Source organism: Macaca thibetana, chromosome 14 (genome assembly GCF_024542745.1).
Source record: "Macaca thibetana thibetana isolate TM-01 chromosome 14, ASM2454274v1, whole genome shotgun sequence".
NCBI lineage: Eukaryota > Metazoa > Chordata > Mammalia > Primates > Cercopithecidae > Macaca > Macaca thibetana.
The window spans coordinates 86,739,581-86,758,625 of NC_065591.1; the positions used below are offsets into that span (position 1 = coordinate 86,739,581).

General features: G+C 45.6%; 1 protein-coding gene across 8 annotated transcripts in view; it reads left to right on the top strand.

The window, feature by feature from the left end:
- The window catches only part of AMOTL1 (angiomotin like 1), a 172,765-nt gene extending 153,934 nt beyond the window's left edge, over positions 1–18,831 (top strand). For all 8 annotated transcript variants that reach the window (XM_050758886.1, XM_050758889.1, XM_050758891.1 and 5 more), the window contains 5 exons: positions 2,009–2,199; positions 7,209–7,334; positions 8,400–8,626; positions 11,491–11,766; positions 12,864–18,831. In XM_050758886.1, the coding sequence (XP_050614843.1) occupies positions 2,009–2,199; positions 7,209–7,334; positions 8,400–8,626; positions 11,491–11,766; positions 12,864–12,970 (927 nt within the window). In that variant the 3' untranslated portion in view covers positions 12,971–18,831. The remainder of the gene's footprint in view (positions 1–2,008; positions 2,200–7,208; positions 7,335–8,399; positions 8,627–11,490; positions 11,767–12,863) is intronic.
- Positions 18,832–19,045: the final 214 nt, after the last annotated feature.

Below are 19,045 nucleotides of genomic sequence, written 5' to 3' on the forward strand. Positions count from 1 at the left end.
AACTGGGAGGGAAGTGAAAGAGAAAAAAGATAAAAGAGAGAGGGGAATTTACATTTTTAAGAACTCACAATTTTATCTCTTTTACAAAGAGCTCAAATTAATTTTCACATCTTACTTCCACAGTAGTCCTATGAGAAAGAAGAGAGAAGGTTCTTGAAGAATGTTCTTTAAAAGGGAAATGAGGCACAGGGAAGTTAAAGGGACCAGCCCAAGGTCATGTAGCTAACGAGGACATTCTTCCCACGTGAACACATTGAGGGCGAAGACTTAATCTGTAGTGTTCACTGTTGCATCCCTGGCGCATGGTACATGCTCAGTCAATACTTGCCGTCTAGCTGACTGAATGGGCGGCAGAAGCTGGCCCACCTGACCATCAATCTGTTTTTCTCGGTAGCACATTTACCCATTAGACCATGCTAGCTCTGTACCCTTGAATGTTGACATTCATGCATTTATGTAAATAACTCTTAATGACATGAATTAGGGGGGGCTATGAAGAGTTGTCATGATCTCATGTGAGGTTAAGAGGATTCTGCAAAAATAAGCCAGCTGAGATGGTAACAGAAGGGATTTAGATAGAAACTGACAAGCATAGATGGCAGCTTAGTGAGGCCATGGGAGATTTTTCTTGGAAAGTTTCTAAAAATAAGGGAGTGTCTCATCTCGCTGGACTGGTTCATTTGTTCTCCTGCCTGAGGCTAGGTGCCTAGCCAGATGGAGTCAGTGCCCTTCCTGCACAGGTCAGGTGAGGATAGGTGTGCCCTTCTGCTGTGTTCCTACTTAAAATGTTGGTCACTGGCAAGATACCACTTCCTAGAGTAATTTATATTTGTAGCTTTAAAAAAAATCAAATAAAAACAAAATTTGATTAACAAAAAATCCATAGACCCATTTCTTTTTTCCTCTCTGATACAATTAGATTCCATCAGTACAGCTCGACTGCCCAGCTGTTGCTCTGGGTAATTCCCCAGTCGTTTTCTTAATCTAGGGGATTATGTGGCTCTGGGTAAAGCATTCACATGCCTCTCATCTTGCACCCAGCTCTGCGTTTAAAATTTGCAATCACTGGAAAACATGAGGGGAATGTGTACCCCAGGATATAGACTAGCTGGGATGAAATCATTCTCCCTGGAGTACTAGGGAGCCTGGTCCGCACTCTGACTGGGCCCCTAACCCTGAGACCCCGAGATGACCTCTCTCTGCTGCTGCTCTGAAGGCAGCACTTTCTCAGAACGCCAACTTCTTCTGTGTCATGCTCTTTAGAGGAAATAGCGTACCTAATTAAAGGAAAAAGATTCTGAAGTATGAACATCCTCAGTTTGTAAGCAATCCAGAAAATGGCTTTATTTTCTCTTATTGACACAGATGAAAAGAAAAGACTGAAAAATGAGCTTGCCTTATGCTAGAGGTCTTCTGCTTTCATATGCATTGTCTAGTTTGATTCTCATTCTCAGGCCTCTGAGTGGGGCAGGTATGAATACCTCCTTTCCCAGCATTGCAGTTAGGCAGCATGCAAGTTAGGGCATCTCCCACTTCCTTTGCCTTCTATTTCCCCCGCCAGCCTCAGGGGAAACAAACAGCTGGAATCACTCTGTGGAATTCTGGAGAAAGTACCCTAGACCAGGAGGCCAAGACTTAATTCCTATTCTTGCTTTTGGTGTAATTAACTGCATGCCATTTGACAAGCCACTTCTTGTCATGCAGAGGCCTTGACCTGCAGAGATAGACCCAGGTTTGAATCCTGACCCTACTACTGATTAGCTGAGGGACATTGCATCATTAATGTAATCCCTCAGAAACTTCATTTCTCATTTGTAAAACTGGGATAATATTGTCTGTTTTGCAGAGCACCATGAGAATTAACTACAATAGAGGAATCTGGAGGTGAAGTAGCATGGTGTGTGAATTGCTGCAGGATCTGGGGAGCTTCATCTGTTCTGTATGGGCAGTTGTGTAGACAGCATTGATGTGGTTTTGAGCATCAAGATGTTTTTTTCTACTCCTTCAGAAACATGGAAATGGCCAGCCAGCCAACGTGCCGGAATACAATGCCCCAGCCCTCCTAGAACTTGTGCGGGAGAAGGAGGAACGGATCCTGGCCCTGGAGGCCGACATGACGAAGTGGGAGCAGAAGTACCTGGAGGAGAGCACCATCCGACACTTTGCTATGAATGCTGCGGCCACCGCAGCAGCTGAGAGGTGAGACCAGTGGAACTCTGGTGGTCGTAAAAGCAATCAAAGCAAAACAAACAGGCTATCCAGAGAGGTCCAAGACCCATCCTAGGGAGTGAGGTCAGCTAAAAATTATTTTTAAGTGGTTATAGTGCTAGTTGGAGAGCAAAGTGGTATAACATTTCTAGAGGGTAATTTGGCAATATATATTTTCCCTTTGAGTCCACAATTCTAGTTCTAGACATTTATCTTTTAAAAATCATATAAGTGCCTGAAGATGGATGTCTAAAGAGTTAATCTCGGTGTTGTTGAAAATATCAATACATTTAACACAGCCTAGATTTCAACAAGAGGAGGTTCATTTAATAATTTAAAGTACATCACACAGTGGAATACTGTGCAATCACCAAGAATGATGTTGTGAAAGTATATTTAAGGCACTTTTTAATGCTGGATTTATATCATGGGCCAAACTAGAAGAATAGATAATCCTCATAGCAGCCCTGAGAGCAGGTATATTATTATCATCTTTATTTTACAAGCAAAGAAAATGAGGCTTAGAGAGGTACAGTGGTTGACTCCTAATCACACTGGTAGTGGGTGGTGGGCCGTGTGTCAAATGGAGATCTGCCTGGCTTGAAAACTGATTTTATATAGTTTGAAATTCTTTTCTGCTACTGTCAGTTTTTACCTCAGTTGCCTTACTTCTTTTTGTAGGTGCACAACTTATTCTGTCTTTATAAACCAGCTCAAAGTGTGCAGTAATTCACAAAAAAAGCTCCTAAATGTTCTGTTAAAACATACTGTTGTCAGAGTGAGCAAGGCACTCTTCGCCTTTGGCCACTGGATCTCAGCTGCATGCATAGTCGCTGCACACACGTGGGTGGCTGTGCAGGGGACCAATCCAGCCCCTCACTGCCTCCCAGCCAGTTTGCTTTCTGCCCATAAGTTATATTGGGCATTTAACTTAAAGTTGTTTGGAATTCATCAAAATTTAGGGTCATTTATGTGGAAAGGATCCTCAAATTTCAAAGGAGCATCCAGAAAATGGGACTTCTTAATAAATAAGGGCTATGGTGCTATTTGGATGACAGGACGTGAACCGAGAAAGGAGTAAAAGCCACATTGCCTTGGGATGGATTACTATATTTTTAATGACTACGAGAAGGCCTGTTGGGATGGAGAAGGGATACTCTTGAAGTTAATCACTGGCTGTCAGGCTCATTACTGAAGTAGGGGAGAATCCCCACTAGTGTGCTCAGATGTTAGCTCCAGGAATTGGAGAAAGCAGTGCCACCATTCGGGCGTTAGTGTCAGCAGTGGGCGCCGCAGCACACTTGCACCGAGAAAGACCTACATACCCATGTGGAAAATGCCCGTTTGGGAATCATTTTTCTGTGCTTCCACGTTGTTTATGTGTGTCTACACTTTGACGGGAAGCAACCCGCAGTATCTATGAGAGTGAGACTTTGGGAGTAGGGATAGACACTTGAGACGGTGCGGTGAAGCTCCGGGGTACTGAGTTGAGAGCTGGAGGGAAGTTGCAGCCTCCAGTTCAGCCCTTGCAGTATATGGATGGGCACAGGGAAGCCTTTTGAAACATTGGCTGATTTTTACATAACTGAAATGTTTTTTTTTTTTTCAGCTTTTTGTTTTCTAAGCTAATAACTCAATCTCCTCTCTCATTCCGAGGAAGAGAACAGGTCATCACCAAGTCACAAAGGGACCTGGCCTTCTTAGACATGTGTGGTCTGGTGCACTGCTATGCGCGGTTGCCCTGGGAGTTTCCTTCCTCCCTGTGATTGTAATGGAAAGAACGCTGCACAGGGAGGCAGGACATCTGCGCTCAGGGCTTCTCCCTCCCTTCCTGACTGTGCGTGTGTGATCCAGGACAAGCCCTTCTGAGTGTCACTTACATCACATGTGAAATATCAATGATGAGAGCAGGCAACCTGACCACATTGCTCTGGCTGAGAACACTAAAGCCCCAGTAGCAGTGTCAATGTGTGACCTTGGAGAAATGACACAGGGGCTTCCACGTGTCATTGTTGTTTCATCTGTGGGTTTATTGCGTTAGATGTCTGTTTGGGATCCTGGGCCCTGAGAGTATGAATGGGACTAGAAAGTAAAAATCAGGAGCAGGGTAATGAATGGGTCCAAAGCATAAACCCTGTAGTGGGCAGAGGAGGGAGGGTGGGGGGCGAGTAGAAACCACAGACCCAATCACAATCACCCGCTCACAGGATTCTAGGCCCAGCCTTATTCTTATCCTTTGTGCAAGGGGAAATTACTCTTACCCCAGAGAGCAGGAGTTCTGTGGGATTTACCCAGTCCCACTGTTCCCCTTCTCTGCCTTATTTGAAGCCTTGGATGGGTAGAGGGAGCCCCTTTCCATCCCCGTCACCCCGCCTTCTTTGCTTTTACACATATTTATTAAGCATCTAATAATTCTGTGAGCAACTACCCTCCCCATTTCAGACTGCCCCTTCTGGGTGGGGGAATAGGTTCAGAGAACCAATCAGATAGTTAGCCCCAATCTTAATGTTCTTTTCAAAGAAAACCTCTGTCATTTCAGTGTTGCTTTTTTCCTTTCAGTAAGAGAAAAAAGGAAAATGAAGCGTTTTTGAGAAAAGTACACATTTTGAGCTCTTATTGACTAGGTGCAGGTGCTAAATGGCCACAGACAAATTGGTAAAAATGACTATTTCCAGCCATTAGTTTTGTGACTTTTCAACTACAGATGCATACTTTATATTTATAAGCAATGATTTTTAAACAAAGAAAATAACTTATGTACACCAACTGGTTTTCCCATCTTTACGCCTCTTGATGCTGTTGGTCAGAATTTTTAGAGAGTCAGCTTATCTTGTATGTGTGCAGAAGGTTTTGAAAATTTTTTAAAATTTCAAAGCAATGTAATATTTCTTTCAGAGTTTTATATGTTTACTGTCTAAGTTGTTTTTATCTAATTGTGTTTGCTATCCTTACTTGGCAATGTAAACATGAATTTTTAGATTCGTTTCCAGCTCCATGTAGAGTCTCCAAAAGTAAATTTGTTGAAAATGTTTCTAGCCACTAATTTCTATATTCATGATTTTGTGCACCATAGTGTGAATTTATAATTTTACAAATATGTTTAAAGCATTTTGTTTGCTTTCTACATCACTTGGCCTTTAGTGTATTTTCAATGACACTTTGCACTTTTCTGAGCCACATTCTCACATATGCCCTCTGGTTTGTTTTTATCTTTACTCATCTTTGCTGAGACCTTATTCTTAAAGACATACGAAACTTGCAGGAGTATAGAGTGATGGTTAGGGGCATGGACTTTGGAGTCATAAATACCTGAGTTAGAATCAATTTTCACTATTCACTAACTGAGTATTCTTGGCAATGTCACCTAACCCTGGTTTCTTCATGTAGAAATTGAGGATAATAATACTTCGTGCACAAGTTGGGAGAACTAAATGAGAGACCATGTGTACCATGCCCTACCCAGTCCCTGTGTGAAGCTGATAGCTGTCATTAAAGGGGCCTCAATTTTTCTGTTTTGGGCTATTCTGTTAAAAAAAAAAAAAAAAAAAAAAAAAGCTTTAAAGTTTTCAGGCCGGTCACGGTGGCTCACATCTGTAATCCCAGCACTCTGGTAAGCCAAGGCAGTTGAATCACCTGAGGTCAGGAGTTTGAGACCAGCCTGACCAACATGGTGAAACCCCGTCTCTACTAAAAATACAAAATTAGCCAGATGTGGTGATGCATGTCTGTAATCCCAGCTACTTGGATGACTGAGACAGGAGAATCGCTTGAACTCAGTAGGCGGAGGTTGCAGTGAGCTGAGATCGTGCCACTGCACTCTAGTCTGGGCAACAAGAATAAAACTCCACCTCAAAAAAAAAAAAAAAAAAAAAAAAAAAAAAAAAGTTTTTCAGTATGATTGTACATTGGAACATGAAGTTAAAAAGATGTGAAATACTTGGCTACATTATGTCTTACTAATTAGGTACTCATGTAGTCAGAGCCATTATTGTGCCTTTCATCTTGAGATATATCACTTAGATGACGCAGTGATCTTATTTTTACTAATCATTGTTAGTTAGCAGCAATTGTCAAAACCAGTGGCAGGAATAGTTATCTGTGACTGGTTGTTTATAGTCAGATAGATGCTTGCAGTGAAACTGCTTCTTAATTTACTTGTGTCTGCCCTTGCCCTCACTGCACCCACCTCACCTGAACTTGTCAAGGACAGTGTCTGCCTTCATCTTTCTGCCCTGGGCCCTGGGATGCCTATTACCTTGTCCTGACCTGCATCCCAGGCAGGGCCCATAAAACAAGAAGTGAGACAGAATACAACATGAACGAAGACCTCAGCTTGGAGCCTCACTCTCTGAGAGGACCAGTCTCAGTTTTAAGTATTTACTGAGCCCCCATTTTACTGTAAAATACTGAAGTAGGCATTCTATGCTATATGGGCGATAAACAGAAATAAAACCTAAACTCTGATGGGAAAGGTGAGGCATAGGACAAGCATGAAAAAGTACAACCATGGAAATACCAACAAATATAATAATAATAATAATAATAGAGTCTATATGTTAGTAGATTAAATCTCTAGGTGCCCGTTTTACATATTCATAACATGCCATGTAGTTAAATACATAATGTAGTCACAGGGCAGAGGGGACTTGATTTTTGAATTTTTTTTGTTTTCCTTAGATACTGCTTAATTCTATCTAGTTTAGGAAGAGAATTGGACAGAATTCAGGAGAGGAAAAGTGGGTGAAGGAATTTGTGGAGTTTTAGCACAGCACCCTGTGGTCACCTCTCCACAAGCATTTACACCTTTCTCTGTATGGGCATCAGATGAGATTGATAACTGAGCTGAGGAAATTGGGAGGGAAGGCCTTCATGGGCCAGTGGGAGATGCAGAGCTGATCTCTGTTCCAGCATGAACACCAGCCTCTCCGTTCTGTGTCTGTTTGCATTGAGACAAAGCAAGAAGGTTTCCCGTGATCAAACACATATCCTTGTGTTGCCAGGGACACCACAATCATCAACCACTCACGGAATGGCAGCTACGGAGAGAGCTCTCTGGAGGCCCACATCTGGCAAGAGGAGGAGGAGGTGGTGCAGGCCAACAGAAGGTGTCAGGACATGGAATACACGTAAGGGACGGCTATGTGTGGCACGTGGGACCTGCCAGCCCATGTTTGCATTCACACTCCAGGCCTTCCAGAACAGATTGCTTCTCTGTCATGTTCTGAAAGGCTGTGAACATGAGGTCTCCAAAAACTCTCCTCCCCCCTGCTGTGCCATGGAGAGAAGGAAAAGGTTCCACTCAGCAATGGGTCTGGTGCCAGAGTTGTCTGGGGGAAATTGCATGTCACCTGCAGGTTTTAAGATGCAGGCTGAGTCTAGTGACAGAAGAATTTAGATGTCTGTGTTATTTCTTGGTGTCTGTGACATTATGAGCTGAAAAGGGGAAACATTACATTCCAAAGGTTCAGAGTTTTTGAGCCAGAATTTATATATTCCAGTCCAAAATAAAGAACATATTTAGCTAATGCACTCTTCTGATGGGCTATACAAAATTTCCAGCAGACTTTTTGACATAATAAAATTAGCCTGTCCCACTTCACTACCTGAGGGCTTGTGGAACCCTGGGAGCCCTAGGCCTCTTATTTTGCAGATGTGAAAATAGGGCTGAGTAGTTGAGCCGTTGATAGACAGGCTCAGTGAGTTACTATCAAAGTTGTGAAAATAACTCAGCATTCTTCCAGAAAAATCGTCTTCTACCAGAGGACCTGTTCATCTTGGTTCTTTTTTCTTAGAAAATAGAGAAATTGACTTTAGTTGAAAGCTCACCCTGTTTGAGGCTTTAGAGTTTTTATGCTGCCTATCCCCTACCTACCCCCAGCCCCCGCCGCCAATGCTAGACCCTCTAAATATGGTCCCCAGCCCACTTCGGTCCAGGAATGTGGCCAGTCATTCTAACCGTACCTCCCTGAAGTCCCAGTCTCCCAAGGTGCCAGAGAAGGGTGTACTCTTTTGACCTATGACCAAAGACCTGTCTTAACAATTTGGAGATTACCAACATTTGAAGACTCGTACTGTGCTTCATCCTCTATCCCTAAATTACAATTAAAGTCCTTGGGACAGCCTGAGATAAATGTTTCAAGTTTTTCTAGCCAAGTGGCTTTTTATGAAGACTGTTTTGTTTTGTTTTACAGTATTAAAAATCTCCATGCCAAAATCATAGAGAAAGATGCTATGATTAAGGTCCTGCAGCAGCGATCTCGTAAAGATGCCGGGAAGACAGACTCCTCCAGCCTACGTCCTGCCCGCTCCGTTCCATCCATAGCAGCAGCTACTGGGACACACTCTCGCCAGACCTCTCTTACCAGCAGCCAGCTGGCCGAGGAAAAGAAGGAAGAGAAGACCTGGAAGGGGAGCATAGGTGGGCCCCACACCTCTGTCAGGCCATGATTGGAAAAGCAAGATCAGACAGCTTCTCTGCCACTCATGGGACATGGAAATGTCCCTGAATAGTTCCTGGTCTCAGTTTACTCATCTGTGAAGTGGGGAGGGAAATCAATCATACTTCAGTTATAGAAATTCAGTGAGATATGTGGAAGCACTGTGTACATTCTAAAGACTGCACCACTGGAGTAGCTCTTAGCCATGGGTTGACTCAGATCATAATTATCTATTATTGTTATAAGTTGAGGTGACCCTTGTAACACAAAAGGCTGTCATGGAAAAGCCTAGAGACATCACACCTCTGAACTTGGCTGTGCTCTAGACCAGTTGTATGACGGCTCCACCTCTGCTTCCATGTCTAGAAAGGAAGGACAGTGTCTGCCTGCTTTACCCCATGGGGCATGGGAGGGAAGAATGGGATAATGGGGAGAGGACATTGGAAGAAGTGCTGTCTCGCATAAGGTGGGGGTGATACGTTTTTGCTGTATTGTTGCATGGGCAGAATTTTGAGGAACATTCTCTAAGTGTGGTCTTAGCCAGGAGTAGGTTTCCTGGGGGCAGGTGGGCTTGTTGGCTGGCTGGGTTAGCCAAGCTAGAGGGGAAGCAGGCGGCGTGCCCACACACAGGTCCTCCATACCCTTTCCCTGCACTCTGGCCTCTCCAGGGGTCTGGCCCTTCTTTGATGCATTTCCCCACATCAGATCATGTTTTCGTTTCTCTGTGCAGCTGAGAGCCAGTTGTCCTCAGCATAGGACCCCAGAGGAGATGGGCTGCTCTGGGCCAGAGGGGATAAGAGCTTCCATATGAACCCGAGAGAGTTGGGGGGATCAAAGGCTCCCAGCCAGAATCTCTGTTTGAAGTTCCTCCACTGGTAGCTTCAGCAGCCCCTGCCCCCAAAGGAAATACGCTTCAAAGAAGACATGTGTGTACGGCAGCTGAGATCATCAAAGACTGTCCCAAGGACATTGAGCTCCCAGCCCAGCAAGAGAGCCAGGAGGCAATGCTGAGACAGGCCTGGTCAGGGAGTTTGAAAATTTGCTCAGCTCTGGTAGAAACCTCCCTGGGAGTCCCCTGTTTGTGACATGCAGCCAGGCAGGCATCTCTGGTGTCTGTGCCTGTATCCCCTAGGACGTGGCATGTCTAAACCAGGCCTGGGAGCCGGAGGACTTGTCTAAAGGAAGAGCTGCTGTGTTTCCTACATTGATATTCCTCCTCGTTGTTGTCATTGGTGTCCACATGTCACAAACACAGGGAGGGACTCTCCCAGGGGCTGAGGCAGGTTCATAAGTGACTGTGCAGTTCCCCACATGTTGTCACCATTGCTTGCCTGATGGGCTCTGGAAGGAGGTGGAGGTGACAGCATATACCTTCCCAATTGCCCAGGGGCTCCCAGGAGCTATAGCTGGCTAGTGACTTACTCAACCTGTCACTCCCTACGAGGACATCCTGCAGACTCTGGAGTTTCCACAGGCTGGGCGATGAAGTGGAAAGAACGTAGGTTGAACTCCAAGTCAGGCACAGCTGGGTTTGAGTCCCATTTCTGCTGCTTCTTAGCTGTGAGATGTTAGTTTTTCTGAGCTTCCATTTCCTTCTCTGTAAGACAGGATAAGGCCTGCCTCGCAGGAAGGACGTGCAGTGTGAAGTGAGGTGATGTGGAAAGACAGGTGAAGGCCTTTGCTGCTCAGCATGGTCTGTGGGCCAGTGGCACCATCACCATCGGGGAGCTTCTTAGAAATACAGAATCCCAGGCCCTGCCTGCTGGATCAGGTCTTGCTTTTAACGATATAGCCAAGTCATTGGTATGCACATTGCATTTTGAAAAGCACTGCTCTCGACAAACTGAACTGCCCTGAGTTCTGAATGGGCACCTTAAAACAGCCCTGGCGAGGAGACTTGATGAATTGCTGGCTATCTAACCAGATAAGAGGACAAATACTTGATTGTGCTTACCACATTTTCTATAGGCTAGCGTTCTAGGGTGCTGGCACATTCCTGCAGGTGTGCTGTATTTAAAAATAAAAAGTTATCCTCCCGCCCAGCTTTCCAGGAAGGCTCTGAGGAAAATGGACACCTGTGCACACCACGCCTCCCATTTCCATAGCCAGCGTCTCCTCTTCCCCACCCCAGCCTCACTCCTCTTGGGGAAGGGGGTAAGGAGAGGGCTAAGTGGCCTTTCCTAGGAGGCTGGCTGGCTGGCTTTCTGCTTCTGGGAGGCTACAGTTCCACTGCAGAAATGTGCAGGTAGCATGTTTATCTTTGAACCCAAGCCTGTAGGGGAGCATCCATCCATTACGAGGAGTAGGGTGGAATTGTGAACTATTCAGAAGAGCAGCAAGCCAATGGGAACATGTCTAGGACCGGGGAAGCCTTGTAGCTTTTCTTAAGCACACTGCCATGCTTCAGGCCAGCCCTTCTGGGCCACGTTGGGGACAGCAAGCATGGTCTCTACAAAGCCTTGCAGGAACCTCCCTATCCCTCCTGCTGGCAATTAGGCACTTCTCTGTTCGTCCATACCACCCTGTGATTAATTGTATCCTACAGTTTATATATTAAATTATAATCAGTTTACTTGACAACTACTTCTCCACTCCAAAAAAAAAAAAAAAAAAACCTACAATATTTTAGGAAGGGGACTAGGTCTTTCATTTTTTATTCTCTCAGTGTTTGGTATTTTATCAGGCTTGTAATAAGTGTTTATTAAATGCTTAGGGAATGAATCAATGAATGAATGAATGAAGCAGTCATCAGTCAACAAGGAACAGACCTCCAAGACTAGATTTAAAAAAAAAAAAAAAAAGGAAAAAAAAGAATGTCGTTGAAAAATCTGTTCTCTGCCCTCAGGATTGCTGCTGGGGAAGGAGCACCATGAACACGCGTCTGCCCCACTGCCGCCACCCCCACCCAGCTCAGCACTGTCCTCCACAGCCTCCACGACGGCAGCCAGCAGTGCCCACGCCAAGACGGGCAGCAAGGACAGCAGCACACAGACCGACAAGAGCGCCGAGCTCTTCTGGCCCAGCATGGCCTCCCTCCCCAGCCGCGGCCGGCTGAGCACGACCCCTGCTCACAGCCCTGTCCTGAAACACCCAGCGGCCAAAGGCACCGCAGAGAAACTGGGTATGTGGGCTACCCCACCTTGATGCCCCTGAAAACTGTAGAACTGTCTGGCCTAAGAGAATCTTTTGTTGAGCTAGAGAGGAAGCAGGAGCACCCATTAGCTCTTACTCTGTGGGGATGTTTATGAGTGTGGCTCTCCTAATGCACTTAGGATATGTATGTGTGCCCTTTCTTATTATGGGAATAAATATGCATATAGACACATCTGGTTTATTACTATTTGAAATGAGTGCAGAGCTTGAGACTGCCCTGGCAGTGCATGCTTTTTAACTAACCCTTCCCCGGAAGGAGTGACAGCAGACCCTCTGAGGGACTGAATGCCCTCTAGTATGTTTGGGAGCCAGAATTAGGTACCAGGTACATCAAAGGCACAAGTTCACTGTTGCCTTCAGGGCTCTGACTTGCCAGGGATTCTGGCCTCAGTGGAGGACATCGTGATGGAAGGAGAAGGTAGATTGACCTGCAGAGTCGGTTAACTTGTGACACAGCAGTTGGGCCAGGACTAACGAGCTGCTTAAAATATCTAAGGGAAGACAGCTTGGGAGAGGTGAGCTTTGCAGTGAGTCCCGAAGTGTCCTGGGTAAGAATAAACCTGGCCTTGTGCTAATCATGGTCATAGGCACCTCCCTTTTCAGGAATTCTTTTGAGGAGGCGCAGCCTCTGTGGGGCCTAAGTTAACTGTTTCCTCCAAGAGGGTTGTTTATTTTCACCTTTCAAAGTAGACAAGTAAATACAATGTTGTCACTTTTTAAAGATGTAATTCTTTTCCGAGTAAGCCAGAGAACATGTAAAAAGTGCCTGGCTCAGAATATGCGCCTGATGGTTTTGAGTAAAGGGTGTGAGGGGCCCCTGTACAGAGTCCCACTATCATCCTTACCCTCTGAATCCTTTGCCATCACCATCCTGGTTTGTATTTGTGTCTGAATCCTGGCCCAGTCATTCTGTGTGTTCCCGCTGTGGGCTGGATCATCTCACATGCACTGTGGTGGGAATCCTGGGTGTGCAGTGGTATTGGACGTGGGTCCATTTTAGAGAGCCTGGAAAGCCTGTGCCCCTCCTGAGGAATGGGCAGCTGATGTCTCCCCTCTATTTGGCAGAGAACTCTCCTGGCCATGGGAAGTCGCCTGACCACAGAGGCCGGGTCAGCAGCTTGCTGCACAAGCCTGAGTTCCCTGACGGAGAGATGATGGAAGTCCTCATCTAACTGCCATCCCTGTGGAATTTCAGAACGGAGCATTGACAAACAAGGAAAGTGGCAGAGAAGAAAGACCTAGAAGGTTGTAGTGGGAAATCAGGAATGATTTGAACTGATAAAGATTTCAGACTCATAAGAACACATTTTATAAATGTTAAACACAAAAACAGGAGACCTACATGACTGAAGATAGAAGAGAATGCGATGGATTTTATTACACATAGTGGAAGGGAGAAGAGGCGTGTAGGTTTGCAAACAAAGTTAAGAAATAGGAAATTGAATTTTTCGTTGTACAGAAAATGTATCTCTTGGGGAGGGCTTGTGTATCCCCATTCTCTGATTATAAACAGATAAACCCAAATGTGGATCCTCCTTGGAATACCCCCATTCTCCTTGCCTCTTAGCATGTTTGGTTTAAGAAGAGCCTCCAAGAAATCTTGAGAGCCTGTCTTGGCATAATGCAGTGTGACTTGTGCCAACCGTGGGGTGTCCCGTGTGTGTGAGTGTGGCAGTGAGAAGAAGCATGGAGGGCGAGGGGGATATGAAAGCTGGTCTTCACCTAATTACCTGTTTGGTTTGGATTTCCAAGAGATGATTGGGCTTCTTAGCTTTTCTGAATTCTGCAGTATTGTCTAAGCAGGATGGATTATGATCTCAGTCCTCATCCATCCTAACTTCTGAGTTCATCTCTGTCTCTGCTTTATGGTCTTTAATTTTTTGTTGTTCCTTCATTTGTTTTTGTTTTTAATAAGACATAGCAGAATTCCTTAGGTATGGGATTTATGAGAGCAGTACCTGAACTGTCATCATTCCTGCTTGTTTGATAGTGACCAGTAGGACAAAGCCATGTGCCGCTTCCTGGCTGCTTCACCTTTGCATAGCTGGGTTGCAGCTGTGAACCTCATTCTGACTGTGAACTAAGCAAGCTTTGAGGAGGCAGGAGATTCCATGGGTCCCTGTGACATCTTGCATTAAGATCGTGGCACTTGCTTTTTTGTCTCTCACATCGGCTCTCTTGCAAGGAGCTTGACATTTCCAAACTCCATTGCTCTGTTGGGGAAGACTTAGGACAGCACTCCAGGAAACAGATGACAATTTACAGACAGTTGTCTCAGTGGTTTCCAGAATCCCACCAGCTCCCATGTACCTTCTTGTATTGAGGCTCATGAGCGTATTCACACTCTTTCCACCCCTGCGCACGCCTCTGCTTGCTCTCGATCAGCACCCGGACCTCCATGGCACTAGCTTGCCTCTGTTGTGAACTTCTTTTGTAACCTACCAGGCCAGTGTATATACAGTGTTGTCAGGCTTTTCAGGATTTCAGTTTTGAAGCAGTTTATTCAAAGTGAGACAGAAGTGCCATGGAAAAGAGGCAGGCGTGTGTTAGGTGGCAGGTCCCTTAGACCTCTGCTGTGATATTGCATATTCAACTATTCTGACACTGGCTTCCTTTACAAATCTAGGAGATGCTGGATTAGAAAAGAGGAGAAGCTCATCAGGCCATCAGAGAGATGCTCCTGCAGGGTCCTGATGTTTGTGTCCCTCCAGGTCAGCTGGATTGATGTTTTCCCAGTTCCCTTTCCTCATGCTTGCTTAGAGGAAGAAAGAAAGGAGGGTACCTTTTCCAAGTACCTTCTAAACGAAACACTCAAGACAGTGCTACTCAGGAAACATTGCTCGGGTAGCTTATTTTAGGACTGTTCTTGGGTGGGTAACCCTGGTGAAGTTATAGCCTCCCCAAATTGAGGTGATAGAAGGAAGACAAGAGGTGTAGGCTGGAGAGGGGAGGGAAGAAATCAGTGGCTTTGGCCGGCCTCTGTGCCACCCAGTATGACAGAGGAGTGGGAACTGGCCCTCTGGAACTCTGCTTTGCCATAGGCACTGCACATTGTGCCACTTGCTCATCACCTCCTCTAGTCTCTCACTGAGCATCGGAGTACCTGTTGTGCAGATGGGAAAACTGAGGAGCTCTGAGAGGCTGAGCATTGAGCTCGCCCCATGTCCTAGGGTGTGGGAAGAGGGCACAGGAGGCCTCATCCATTGAGGAAAGGACTGAGGATGGACATGGGTGGGGAGAGGGCATAGAGATCCCTTCCTAATCTCTGTTCCCACCACATTTCATAGGAGATGAGGTTAGGAGATGGCAACTAACTCTCTTAAGGACATTTTGACCCCAGTGTATGTTGGGGATGGACCAGAAAGTAAAATGTCTAGAGATAGGAAGGTAAGTCAGCTCTGCCAGCCCCTACCATCAGGTCTAGGCCACCCCAAACTTGGGCTGCCTCCCTTAGACGCAGGTTAGAGTGAGATACCCAGCCGTTTCTCCCGAAGCCTGGTCTTCATGCCCCAGACACCTCATTGCCCTAGTCAGGTGTCAGACTTGCTTGCTTTTCAAGGTCCACCTGAGCTGCCAAGTGTTTTCATTGTCAGAATACAAATGGACACATGGCCATGTTTCAGGGCTTCAACTGCATTGTATTGTGGACTTTGACAACATTTTTTTCCTCTTAACCTACTAAGACTCTTCCTTAAGAACGGGATCTCTAGCTTTAAAATGCCACCTTCTGTGGGAAATTTCCTGCCAAGCCAGGGCACTAAATACTTTCATCATTAGAGCTTTCCTGAAGTCTGGCCATATACTGAGCACCTGCTCTGAGTTCTGGGCAGCTCACACTATCTTAAACAGGTTTTCAGAAAAATAATGCAACTATATTTTCTAGCGCCAACTGTATGCAAACAGTGTGGCAAGTACCTTTTAATTAGTCCTCCACCCATCTGGAGTACAGGGGGTGAGTTTATTATTCTGATTTCACAGATGAGGAAATGGGCTCAGAGAGGTTAAGTCCCTTCCTGAAATCTCACAGCCAGGAGAAGCCAGGATGATTTAAAACAAAGTTTGGAGAGGCGCTGCGTGTAGACCGTGGCTGTACGGCCTCTAACATGCGGCGCTGCATCTTGGCAGTCTCTATCCCTGTCTGTGATGTGCGCGTGCACATGTACCTACGTGGGTGCACACACACACAGCTCTCACACATCTCAGAGCCTGAGAAGTAGGACTAAGCCCAGAACTCCTAGAATCGCCTATAAATGCCAGGCATAGATGGAAATTACTGTGTTCCACCAAAAGCACAGCTCTAAACTATACCTAAAAGATACTTCTGCACTTTGCAGAGACCTGGGCTTCAAACATTCCCAGTGGAGCCTGATTATAGAACTTGAGGGTCCTGTCTCAGGGTGAAGGGGAGAGGCTCCGGCTTCACAGGAAGGTATTCCAGCATTGTTCTGCTTCACCCTTGACTGTGTTGTCTGGCAGTTTCTGTGTGCTGCCAGGAGAGTATATGGAATTGGAGAAGTTGGAGTCAGGTCTCTGACGCCAGAGTTTCACTAAGTAGATGCCTCTGTACCTAAGAACTATTCCTGTCTGCAGGTCCATATAGCTATGCTGCCAGGAAAAACACATTATTTTCCAAAACTTTCAGAGCATGTGCAGAACCCTTTCTTAGCATTTTCTTCTCTCAGCACTTTCTCTGCCTCCCAGAGGCTGGCAGCCAGTGGCACTGTGGAGTTCGGCATGTTCTAACCATGCACGCAGGGCAGGGCTGCCTTGGCCCCCCTCAGGCTTTGGCTGGGAGAGCAGGCAATGGGAGCCCTTCTGGGTGCAGTCCTCTGGGGTTGCTCTTTGGCACTCATGTATGAGTTTGACTCCACAAGGCTTGGCATGGATACCAAAACAGTTGCACCAAATTAGTTCTGAACCCGGAACACGGAATTCAGTGCTTCAGGAAGGAGGTGCTCAGAATGCCCCGTGCAGAGCAGCCAGTCATTCCTCTTGTTTGTTCTCACCTGGGTGTGCACTCTCATGATGCGGTGGCTGCAGCACCTTCATGCCAGGTGCTGAGAGAGTGGGAAATTCTTCCTCCCCACTGGCCTGAGTCCCAGAGACTTAGGGAAACAGACCTCAGGTGAGGCTGGGGACCTACGAAGCGGTGGATAATAGATTGGATAATCAGAGCTTTTGAGGCAGGGGGGCTCATGTTTTCACTGCAGGGAGTTATGCTGAGCAAAGAGATGTGTTTTTCAAAACCAGAGTATTGCCCGTGTCCACACTGGAGTAAGTGGAGCATGCTCCTCTGTGTTCCCTGAATGATCTTGCACTCCTTTTAAGCAAAGGAGTACCATGGCCATGGTCAGTGGGATCCCACAAATGTTCTTAAATGGGTAAGGTTTTAAGTAGCCAGAGAGTATCCAGCCTACCACTGGCTTCTCCACATCCTAAAACCTGAGACAGCCTTGGTATATGCTTTGTAAATGTTTCTTTTCTTGTTGTTTAAGTAATTAAAGTGTTTAAAATGTCTTCATTAGATGTGACGATTGTTTAATGAGTTTGCCTCTGACTTGTGGCTCCATGGGAGATAGGCAAAGTAATTAAGAAGTTACCAGAAATTGGTCGGCTGGGGAAATGCAAAAGTTAGCATTTCAGCAAGTGAATTTCTCCTGGAACAAACGAGCAATTTTTCCTCTTTCTCTTAAGTAGTATACCCTTTTCTCACTTAGTAATTTAATGGTATATAAAGACATGTGTATAAGTGAGTGCATACATATGAGGTATGACTATAGGGTTGTTTGTGGGAATTTCTTTTCTTAACATACAGAAGATCAAAGTGTTTCATCTCACCCCGCCCTCCTTAAAAGGTGTCTTTTGGGAGACTATGTGCTGATTGACTATAGTGCTGCCAAGTAAAAAGATCTTGGGAACTCTTCTACCAGAACGGCCTTCGGGGCTTGTAACGTTCCTTTGGTTTCCCCTTAGAGATGAGAAATCCTCCTCCTTTGAGGATGGATTTAAGTTCTGGAAATAATCTCAAGTACTTGATAGCACAGTTGGATGAATAAAGATGGCAATTAAGGTAAGTTACACCATTTTTGTCTCTAAAAAAAATCCCTAAGAATTTTCTTGGAATGAGTTTTTAGACTCAGAGCCTCTCAAAGTGTCCGCTTCAAGGGAGGACCGTCCTCATTAGCACACCGATTTTAAAAATCAATTCTCTGGCCATGCCTCCTATGTGTTCACATCTCTGCATACACTACAGACGTAAGTGCATAATCATTCATATAAACATCTGGTAGGTATTCTGTAAAACTGTGTTTACTTTAGTGCATGTTATTGTCATGTTACGATGTGACTGGGGTGTTTCTTTGTCATGAAACTTTGCTTCTTCACAGAATTAGAATACTGCTCCCTCTATATTGAAGTACATATACAGCATTTTCTTATATCAGCTCCCAAAGTCTGGATGCCCGGTGTTGTGTTTACATGTGATTGTGCCTAGGAGTCTGTTCACATAGAGACACCTGTAAGTATTTATTACAAAACGGAATGTAAGCAAATATATCCACATTGGTTTTATTTGAATCAAAGTTTTGTTTTGTTTTGTTTTGTTCCTTTTGAGGAGGAACAGGGAGCCTCCTCCTCCATGAGCACTTACAGAATTGTGTAAAATTCTGTGAAACAAGGGCGAGCGTGGGCACCGGTTTCAGCCGTCCCAGTGCCGCTGCCCTCCCACCTACTGTGTGTGTGTGTGTGTCGCTGTGCTTGGTGGCAGTGTGCCGTGCTCGTGCCGGGCTCTTCCCAGCAGACGCTGGTATCCGGCTGTAACGTTTGGCATCTTCGTTTTGCCAGTCTGTGTTAAGGGGTGGTGTACGTGGCCGTACAGCCAGATGGGTCTGTGTACCAGTGTGGGGAGTCCAAGAACACTGCCTGTCCCCCACAGCAAATATTGATGCTGTTGGTCAGCCAAAGATTTTCCTCTTCTTTGCTGCTTAAACTTGTGCCTTAATATTGTACATAATAAATGGATGAAATGGCAAAACGGCTCTTCCCTCTCGCTTGCTCTTTTCTTCCTTAAAGAACTTATAAACTGGTGCTCAATAAATGTTTCATTTCGTTGTAATCCACTTAGTGTTTTGCTTCAGAGGCCCTCGGCTCCCCGCTTGTGGGCCTCACGCTGACACCAACACGCAGCTCTTGACTCAAGAGGAAATGAATCATCCAGACCACCGCGGCTTGCAGGCCGCCCACTCCCG